At 42.9% G+C, this 10846-nt stretch overlaps 1 protein-coding gene across 5 annotated transcripts in view; it reads left to right on the top strand.

Annotated features, from left to right (window-relative positions):
• The window catches only part of ZNF143 (zinc finger protein 143), a 64542-nt gene that overhangs the window by 4870 nt on the left and 48826 nt on the right, over positions 1–10846 (top strand). For 2 of the 5 annotated variants that reach the window (XM_017891447.1, XM_017891452.1), the window contains exons 2-5: positions 5429–5547; positions 6775–6867; positions 8034–8117; positions 8640–8723. In XM_017891447.1, coding sequence (XP_017746936.1) covers positions 8688–8723 — 36 coding nt within the window. In that variant the 5' untranslated portion in view covers positions 5429–5547; positions 6775–6867; positions 8034–8117; positions 8640–8687. The remainder of the gene's footprint in view (positions 1–5428; positions 5548–6774; positions 6868–8033; positions 8118–8639; positions 8724–10846) is intronic. The other 3 variants (XM_017891448.1, XM_017891451.1, XM_017891449.1) reach the window with 3 other exon arrangements.

A 10846-nucleotide genomic window follows, 5' to 3' on the forward strand; every position in this document is an offset into this window, starting at 1 on the left:
TTTATTTATTTATTTATTTATTTATTTTATTATTTTTATTTTTTTTTTTCTGAGATGGAGTCTCACTCTGTCGCCCAGGCTGGAGTGCAGTGGCGTGATCTCAGCTCACTGCGAGCTCCCCCTCCCAGGTTCACACCATTCTCCTGTCTCAGCCTCCCGAGTAGCTGAGACTACAGGTGCCTGCCACCACGCCTGGCTAATTTTTTTTTTTTTTGTATTTTTTTGTAGAGACAGAGTTTCACCATGTTAGCCAGGATGGTCTTGATCTCCTGACCTCGTGATCTGCCCGTCTTGGCCTCCCAAAGGACTTATTAAGTTTTAAATTTATATTACAATATTGTGTGCAAGGAAAAGTTTTGTTTTTTGTTTTTTGTTTTTTTGCTTTTGGGAGGATTTCTCTCTGTTTTCCAGGCAGGTGTGCAGTGGCACAATCACAGCTCACTGCAGCCTGTACCTCCCAGGCCCAAGTGATCCTCCCTTCTCCTCAGCCTGCCAAGTAGCTTGGTATTACAAGTCCAAGCCACTATGTCTGGTTAATTTTTTTTTTTTTTTTTTTTTTTTGAGGTGGAGTTCACCCAGGCTGGAGTGCAGTTGTAGATCTCGGCTCACTGCATCCTCCAACTCACAGGTTCAAGTGATTCTCCTTCCTTAGCCTCCTGAGTAGCTGGGATTACAGGCACCTGCCACCACACTTGGCTAATTTTTGTATTTTTAGTAGAGACAGGGTTTCACCTAGTTGGCCAGGCTGGTCTCGAACTCCTGACCGCAGGTGATCCACCCACCTCAGCCTCCCAAAGTGCTGGGATTACAGACGTGAGCTACCATGCTTAGCCTAATTTTTTTCTTTTCTTTTTTTTTTTTTTTGAGACGGAGTCTTGCTCTCGTCGCGCAGGCTGGAGTGCAGTGACGCAATCTCGGCTCACTGCAACCTATGTCTTCCAGATTTAAGTGATTCTCCTGCCTCAGCCTCTCAAGTAGCTGGGATTGCAGTCATCTGTCACCACGCCCGGCTAATTTTTGTATTTTTAGTAGTGACTGGGTTTCACCACGTTGGCCATGTTGGTCTCAAACTCCTGACCTTAGGTGATCCACCCACCACGGCCTCCCAAAGTGCTGGGATTACAGATGTGAGCCACTATGCCCAGCATAACTTTTTTCTTTTTTCGGTAGAGACAGAGTTTTACTGTGTTGCCCGGGCTGATCTTGAACTCCTGGCCTCAAGCCGTCTTCCCTCCTTGGCCTTCCCAAGTGCTGCAATTACAGGTGTGAGCCACCATGCCCACCCTGCAAGGAAAATTTTAGTGGGCTACAAAACACAGTAAAATAGCTGACAGTGTTATTAGACTGAAACGATGAGAACGTGGCGCAGACGGATTTAGACAGATTACCGTAATACTTTTGAATATTACAATAGGGTAATACTCTTAAGTGAGAGGATGAAAAAGAAGTTCTTTTTTTTTGAGATAGAGTTTCACTCTGTTGCTCAGGCTGGAGTGCATGATCACTGCTGCCTCCACCCCGCGGCTTCAAGTGATTCTCCTGCCTCAGCCCCCCGAGTAGCTGGGATTATAGGCACCCGTCACCATACCCAGCGGATTTTCTTGTATTTTTAGTAGAGACAGGGTTTTGTCATGTTGGCCAGGCTGTTCTCAAACTCCTGACTTCAGGTGATCCACCAGCCTCACCCTCCCAAAGTGCTGGGTTTATAGGTGTGAGCCACCATGCCCAACAACAAAATTTTGAAGAGTAAAATCATGGCTGGCTGGTGCAATGGCTCATGCACTTTGGGAAGCTGAGGTGGGTGGATCATGAGGTCAGGAGTTCAAGACCAGCCTGGCCAGCATGGTGAAAACCCTTCTCTACTAAAAATACAAAAAATTAGCTGGGCATGGTGGTGTGCACCTGTAACACCAGTTTACGAAGTTTAAGAGAGGTGTTTTTTGTTCTTTTTCACATCAATAGTTCAGTTAAGATCAAACCATCACCAAAATGGGCATACCTGATGACTAGACCTAGATGTTCATTTCTAAATTCTTGTCTCTGCTCTCAGCTCTTTTCTGACAGGTATTTTTAGCTTTAAGCCTAGCAGGCCCTATATCTGTTGTCACTTCAAAGGTATCAGGCTCTACCTACCTGCCAGTCAGTTTCATATATTCAGTTTTTGAATAGTCCTGGAACTGCACAAAGCCTTCAAGTTTCAACATTTCACCCGTCCAGTAGGGTATTCTGCTGCCCCAATTAAAATTGGCAGTATAAACTCTTTCTCCATACTTTAACCCTTAGCATCTTATGGAGTCTGTGAGAACTTTGTCTCATTTGCCAGCACATTCTGAGTACTTTTTACTTCACTAAATGATGTTTGTTTAATGGAACATGCTTAGACTCTGGCTATATTTAAATATAGCTCAACACTGGATGTGGCTTATGCCTATAATCCCAGCTGCTCAGGAGGCTGAGGCAAGAGGATCACATGAGCCCAAGAATTTGAGGTTGCAGGGTCCTGCCACTGCAGTCCAGCCTGGGTGACACAGTGAAACTCGACTCTCAAATATATATCATATATTTTCTGGGCGCAGTGGCTCACACCTGTAATCCCAGTACTTTGGGAGGCTGAGGCATGCAGATCACTTGAGGTCAGAAGTTTGACACCAGCCTGGCCAACATGGTGAAACCCCACCTCTACTAAAAATACAAAAACGAGCCAGGTGTGGTGGCACACACCTGTAATCCTAGCTACTTAAGAGGCTGAGGCATGAGAATCGCTTGAACCTGGGAGGTGGAGGGTGCAGTGAGCTGAGATCACACCATTGCATTCTAGCCTGGGCTACAGTGAGACGCTGTCTCCAAAAAAAAAAAAAGGGTGGGGGGGAATAATGCAGTATTTGTCTTTTTGTGACAGAAAATTAGCTTATGCTAATTTTATACTCAGCAGGAGTCTTTTTCTTTTTTACCTCCCCCATGCCCCGAGACGGAGTTTCACTCTTGTTGCCCAGCCTGGAGTGCAGTGTTGTGATCTTGGTTCACTGCAACCTCTGCCTCCCCGGTTCAGGCAATTCTCCTGCCTCAGCCTCCCAAGTAGCTGGGATTACAGGCGTGCACTAGCACGCCCGGCTAATTTTTGTATTTTTAATAGTAACGGGGTTTCACCTTGTTGGTCAGGCTGGTATCGAACTCCTGACCTCAGGTGATCCATCCACCCTGGCCTCCCAAAGTGTTGGGATTACAGGTGCGAGCCACTGCACGCAGCCCACGGGTCTTAACAGTAAGGTACTGGTGTTACTTTGAGTTTTCTCTGTCAGCCTTTGGAGGAAAATGACGTTTTCAAGGAAAACGAAATGACATTTTCCTTCAAATGACGTTTTCATTCCCATTCAAGGAAATGACGTTTCAGCTTGTTCTATGAACAGTTATAGATTATGGATCCTTTTGTATCTAAAAGGTCACCCCTTAACTTTTTATTTTTTTTCTTTAAATATGCGTGCCACCACATCTAGCTAATTTCTTTGTATTTTTAGTAGAGGCAGGGTTTCACCATGTTGGCCAGGCTAGTCTCAAACTCCTGACCTCAGGTGATCCATCTGCCTTGGCCTTTCAAAGTGCTGTGAATTCAGGTGTGAGCCACTGCGCCCAGCCTTGACTGACTTTTATCATAGCACTGATACCTTTTTGTGTATCTGAACAGTAGTTCCTACTTTTGGTCTAATGAGGGTACAGTTCATAGTATTTCCAAGACAAATTTCTTCAAGCAATCCTAAACATAAAATGAATTACAGATTATTACTACTATCTGTGTATTGCTCTTTTATTTATTTATTTATTTATTTACTTATTTATTTTTTGAGACGGAGTTTCACTCTTGTAGCCCAGGCTGGAGTGCAATGGCATGATCTCAGCTCACTGCAACCTCCGCCTCCTGGGTTCAAGCGATTCTCCTGCCTCAGCCTCCCGAGTAGCTTAGGATTACAGGCTTGCACCATCATACTCAGCTAATTTTTTTTTTGTAGTTTTAGTAGAGACAGGGTTTCACCATGTTGGCCAGGCTAGCCTCAAACTCCTGACCTCAGGCGATCCACCCACCTGGGCCTCCCAAAGTGTTGGGATTATAGGCATGAGCTACTGTGCCCATCCTGCTCTTTTAAATATTGATGCTAAGTCAGATCTTTGGACCTGGAAAGGTCATCCTCAAGACATCTGGTTCAGTTCCCTGGCCCAAGGCAGCTAAATTATCCCAGCTACTGTTTGAGGTAAGCCAAGGTCCACAGAGGTAAGGAGACCTGGAGGTAGAAGGGAAGAAGGAGGTTGTGTTGGTAATTGGCAGAAGAGTTGCCCATTCATCCACTTATTCAATACCTATTGTACTTCTACTATGGGCCAAACACTTTTTAGGCACTGGAGTCAGCAGTGAGCAAACAAACAAAAATCTCTGTCCATTCTCATGGAAAGGGAAATAGATAAACTAAATAAGTAAATACATGTAATTTGTCAAATAATAAGTACTATGCAGAAATATGGAGGGGAAAAGAAGGATGGGGTTTACCATGATTGAGCAGTTGGGAGGTACAGTTTGAAATGGGATGGACAGAGAAGCTCTCATTCCATTTGAGCAAAGACTTGAAGAGGTGAGGGAATGAATAATGAAGATACTGGGGAAAATGTTTCAGGCAGAAGGAAACTCAAATGAACATGTCTTAAGACAGCAGAACATCCAGTATGCTTGAGGAAAAGCAGGGATGCCAGTGTAGCTGAAGTGGAGTGAATGAGATGGTGAGTAGTAGGAAATGAGGGGCAAGATCATTAGCCTCTTGGTCAGTGTAAGGATTTGGGGATTTTACTCTGATGAGGAGTCCTCGGAAGGTTTTGAGCAGAAGAGGGACATGAGCTCACTTTTCCCTTCAAAGGACACTGACTGCTGTGTCAAAAGAAGAGTGTAGGAGGCTAATGGAGAAGCAGGGAAATAAGTTAGGATGCTGTTACAGTAATGCAGATGAGAGACTGGTTATGGCTTGGATCAGGGAAGTAATGGTGAAGGTTGTGAGAGGTAGTCAGATTCGGGGTAGATTTCTGAAGATTAAGTCAACAAAATATGCTGACACATTGTAAGTGGGAATCCTCAACAATGCTAAACCCAAAGGAGTCAAATTATGGGAATTTTAGAGATCATATAAAACTGATGGGTACAATTCGTCAGTGCGCTTCTAAGTTGCTGAGCACACTGATAGAGTGTGCCCATCAGTTTGAATTTTTGAATTATGAGATGCATGCCTTGGACTTTGGGCTAATACTCTTACCCTACATATTGAGTGAAATTTCATCTTACTTCCAACACCATTACATCCTCAGCAGTTTTTTGTGGTTCATAAATATTATTTGTAACTTTCATTTCATATGTATCATTCTTTGTTCCTAAGCGTCTTTATTTTTCTTCAAGGTAGAAGATGTTGTTAGCCCAAATAAATCGAGATTCTCAGGGAATGACAGAGTTTCCTGGAGGAGGGATGGAGGCTCAGCATGTTACCCTGTGCTTGACAGAGGCAGTCACCGTGGCAGGTGAGCCGTTGTGTTTGAAGGGATGAGTTTGAAAATATCATTTATCTTAAAGGAAAATGAAAATTTACAACTTCCTAGTTCCTGATTTAGCAGAAAACAACATATATAAACCTAGGTCTTTCTATGAGGTTTTTTTTTTTTTTTTTGAAACGGGATGGAGTTGTACTCTTGTTGCCCAGGCTGCAGTGCAATGGCATGATCTCGGCTCACTGCAACCTTTGCCTGCCAAGTTCAAGTGATTCTCCTGCCTCAGCCTCCTGAGTAGCTGGAATTATAGGCACGCACCATTACGCCAGCTAATTTTTGTATTTTTAGTAGAGGCAGGGTTTCACCACGTTGGCCAGGCTGTTCTCAAACTCCTGACCTCAGGTAATCAACCTGCCTCGGCCTCCCCAAGTGCTGGGATTACAGGCATGAGCCACTGCGCCCAGCCTCTATGTGTATTTTTTACCTTGGTGTGGGTACAGTAGGGCACGGAATTTGTTTTCTTTTCTTTTTTTTTTTGAGACAAGGTCTTGCTTTGTTGCCCAGGCTGGAGTGCAGTGGCACAATCTCGGCTCACTGCAACCTCTGCCTCCTGGGCTTAAGACATCCTGTCACCTCAGCCTCCCAAGTAGCTGAGACTACAGGCACATGCTAGCGTGCCCAGCTAATTATTTTATTTTTAGTAGAGACATAGTTTCACCATGTTGCCCAGGCTGGTCTTGAACTCCTGGACTCAAGCCATTCACCCACCTCAGCCTCCAAAAGTCCTGGGATTACAGGCATGAGCCTTTTGTTACCAGCCTATTTTTTTGGTAAGCGCTAAATCTCACTTTTTTTTTTTTTTGAGGCGGAGTCTGGCTCTGTCGCCCAGACTGGAATGCAGTGGCACAATCTCGGCTCACTGCAACATCTGACTCCTGAGTTCAAGCAATTCTTCTGCCTCAGCCTCCCAAGTAGCTGGGACTACAGGCGCGCACCACCGTGCCCGGCTAATTTTTGTATTTTAAGTAGAGACAGGGTTTTACCACATTGGCCAGACTGGTCTCAAACTTCTGACCTTGTGATCCACCCGTGTCTCCAAAGTGCTGTGATTACAGGCGTGAGCCACCACACCTGGCCACTAAATCTTATTTTGAGTCTGAGTTAAGCAATCTACCTTTTTTCTGATCTTTATTTTTTAAAAAAATTAGCGTGTCCATATGCTAGCTGTCTAAAGAAAATATTGTTTTTTTTTTGTAATAGATGGTGACAACTTAGAAAATATGGAAGGCGTAAGCTTGCAAGCAGTAACACTTGCAGATGGTTCTACTGCTTACATACAACACAATTCTAAAGGTATGTGCCTCACATATGGCTGATTGGTTAACACCAGTGATTTATGACCTGTGAGTTGGAGCACCTAGAAGCTATCCCACCTTTCCTATCTCTCCTAAAGATGCTGTATTGCACATGATAATTTTAAGTCATTTCAGTTTAATTCCTTTTTTTTTTTAAATATAATTTGTGGTCGTCCCTTGAGATACTTGGGAGATACCCTGGGATATCAAAATTAGTGGGGGAGAGGAGAGCAAGGAGTATGTCTGGACTATTTTCTAGTAAGACCTTTCTTGCTTCTTTACTTCAGGTCATTATTTCATATTTTTACCAAATATGTGTAAGAGTAAAGACATTTGGGGCTGGGCACTGTGGCTCGTGCCTGTAATCCTAACAGTTTGGGAGGCCGAGGCGGGTGGATCACCTGAGGTCGGAAGTTCAAGACCAGCCTGATCAACATGGAGAAACCCTGTCTCTACTAAAAATACAAAATTAGCTGGGCATGGTGGTGCATGCCTGTAATCCCAGCTACTCAGGAGGCTGAGGCAGGAGAGTCGCTTGAATCCAGGAGGCAGAAGTTGCAGTGAGCCGAGATCATGCCACTGCACTCTGGCCTGGGCAACAAGAACAAAACTCTGTCTCAAAAAAAAAAAGACATTTGGTCTTGCTTATCTAACATTGTCTCTGAATTAGTGTTTGCTTTGCTCCAGGAAACAGCCAAGTCCTCAAAAACTCCTTGTTTTTATGGAAACCTACTGAACACATGCATACATAAGCAAGGGTCTTTTAGCCCTCAGGGATGAGAATGATAACTGACTTCATATACACTGACATATCTGTCTGTCTTCCCAGCTTCAGCTCCCCCCGGTCATGGTCACTGATTCTAAGTGACTCTGAAAATACCTATATAGCAGTCAAACTCATGTAGCCTGCTGTGATGAGCCACTCTTCCTCTTGACCTCATCTAATTGAAAATTGCAGGGAAGGAAGGATGGCTGAGGGAGGATTTTCTGCTTTCTGTAGGATCACTGGATGTGTTATTGAATTGCCTCAGAACGTTGAGGGAAGAATCAAGATGAACACGAGCTTAAGTTGTGTATGTTTTTATAGTTGATATCATTTTGAAATTGTATAAAGTTTAAAATTTTTGTTTGTGCCAATTTATTGTCTTGAATCTTTTGTTCTAGATGGAAAACTCATAGATGGCCAGGTCATTCAGTTGGAAGATGGTTCTGCTGCCTATGTTCAACATGTACCCATACCTAAAAGTAGTAAGTATTTAAGATAACGGCACAGGAAACCATTTTAATTCTCGGCTTTTAGTATTTGCTGCCTGCAGCTCCCTCTTACTACCTAAACTTGGACTTGATCTCAAGTCCTCTTTCTGTAAAGGGAGATTATAGATGCCACAGAGTGGATCTTAACCAAGACTTTCTCTTAAAGATAATGGAAAAGAAGTTACTGGACTGCACTGTGGAGATTGAGTAACAGTCCTAAGTGAATGTTTCTGTTTTTTGAGTTGAATCGTACATGTCTCTCATTTTCTTCATTTTTCCCCTTCTTTCAACTCTCTTTAATACTGGTATATATTCCTAAAACCAATATTCTAATATCTTTTTACCTTTAAACACTGACTCAGAGAAGCTTTGCTGAACTTACTTAAATGTTCAAAGACTCATGAAGCAAATATAGATGGTTATAATGTGTTAATGGTTTATTGACTCTTGTTGCTAAGTGAGTTAATTGGAATGTGCTAGAAAACATGAGATCTAAATGTAAGCATTGTTCTTGAGCAGGGGACAGTTTGCGTCTAGAGGATGGTCAAGCAGTGCAGTTAGAAGATGGTACCACAGCATTTATTCACCACACCTCCAAAGGTAAAATAACTTTGAAAGTATGAATAAAATAAGGGAGAAGTGAGAGTGTAGGGGGAAAGAAGACCTGCGTTTAGCTTCTGAAGTGTTGTCATAGGAAAGAATTGTATTTCTTCATTAAAGTACAAGGTGGCATGGTTTAAGGAAAAATTTTCCTACAGTTTGAGATGTCCAGTGACAGGCTGGAACAGCAAACCAAATGACTGGTCCCTGGAAGACTTAAAGTAGAGGCCACATTTTGTTTTTTTGGTTGGCTTTTTTTTTAAGAGACAAGGTCTCACTGTTGCCAGGCTGGAGTGTGGTGGCACAAGCACAGCTCACTGCAGGCTCAAACTCCTGGGCTCAGGGATCCTCCCACCTCAGCCTCCTGAATAGCTGGGACTACAGGTGTGCGCCGCTTCTCCTGGCTAATTTTTTCATTATTTGTAGAGATAGGGTCTTACTCTGTTGCCAGGCTAATCTCAAACTCCTGACCTCAAGCCAGCCTCCCAAAGTGCTGGGATTATAGGTGTTAGCTACTGCATTCAGCCTTAATTTCATATTTTAAATGTAGCCTTGGCTACTTTTTAAAAAGACTAAGAAATAAAATCACGATGTAACATTGAAATGGTTAACTTCATATTTTATTTATTTCTGTATTTTAGAGATAAGATCTTACTGTTAGGCTAGAGAGCAGTGGCACGATCATAGCTCACTACAGCCTTGAATTCCTGGGCTTAAGGGACTTTCCTGCCTCAGCCTTGTGAGCATCTAGGACTATACGTGTGTGTCACCACAGCCAGCTAAAATTTTAACTTTTATTTTCTGATTAAATTTTTTTTGTTAAATATAGGGTCTTGCTCTGTTGCTTCAAGCTGGTCTTGAACTCCTGGCCTCAAGAAGTCCTCCTGCTCCGACCTCCCAAAGCACTGGGGTCACAGACATGAACCACTTTGCCTAACCTGTTTCTTCTCTTAAATAGAATTTTTTGGCTGGATGCGGTAGCTCATGCCTATAATCCTAGCACTTTGGGAGGCCAACGCAGGCGGATCACCTGAGGTCAGTGGTTCGAGACTAGCCTGGCCAACATGGCAAAACCTTGTCTCTACTAAAAATACAAAAATTAGCCGGGTGTGGTGGCGCATGCCTTTAATTCTGGCTACTCAGGAGGCTGTGGCAGGAGAATCGCTTGTACCCAGAAGGAGGTTGCAGTGTAGTCGAGATCGTGCCACTGCACTCCAGCCTGTGCAACAAAGTGAGACTCTGTCTCAAAATAAAACAACAAAAAAAACATATATATATATACATATATATAAAATTTTAAAAGCAGGGTCCTTTGCCTACTGTGTTTAATTGAAACTAAGTATACAGTTTCAAAAATATTTGAAGCAAATACAGCAAAACGTTAATACTTATTACATTTGTTTAAGGGAAGTTCAGGGTTTTGAGGTGGAATGTGTAGGAATGATGAGTACAGCTCTGCAGCCAGACTATGTAGATTCAAAACCACTGTTTTTTTTTTTTTTTTTTAGTTGTGTGACATTAAGCAGATTACTTCTCTGTTCTTTAGTTTCATCATCTGTAAAATGAGGATTATAGTACGTGTCCATATCATATGTAGGGTTGTTGTGAGGGCAGAATGCACAAACATGTAAAGCACTTAGAACTGTGTTTGTCACATACTAAATGCTCAACAAATGTTACCTATTGTTACTACTTTAGATAGTATTTTATTTTATTTTATTTATTTATTTTTTCGAGACAGTCTCGCTCTGTTGCCAGGCTGGAGTGCAGGGGCACAATCTCGGCTCATTGCAACCTCTGCCTCCTGGTTTCAAGTGATTCTCCGGCCTCAGCCTCCCAAGTAGCTGAGATTACAGGCACCCACCACTACACCCGGCTAATTTTTGTATTTTAGTAGACCATGTCTACTAAACATGTCACCATGTTGGTCAGGCTGGTCTCGAACTCCTGACCTCAGGTAATCCGCCCACCTCAGCCTTCCAAAGTGCTGGGATTACAGGAGTGAGCCACCACGCCCAGCTAGAGAATATTTTATTACAGAATGACATAACACATTTTAGAAAGACGGTTTTGTTGTGAAGCCAAAGGGAGGAATCTTTAAAAAAATTAAAATACTTAAATTT

The sequence above is a fragment of the Rhinopithecus bieti genome, unplaced genomic scaffold (assembly GCF_001698545.2).
Source record: "Rhinopithecus bieti isolate Rb0 unplaced genomic scaffold, ASM169854v2 scaffold_20891, whole genome shotgun sequence".
NCBI classification, from domain to species: domain Eukaryota; kingdom Metazoa; phylum Chordata; class Mammalia; order Primates; family Cercopithecidae; genus Rhinopithecus; species Rhinopithecus bieti.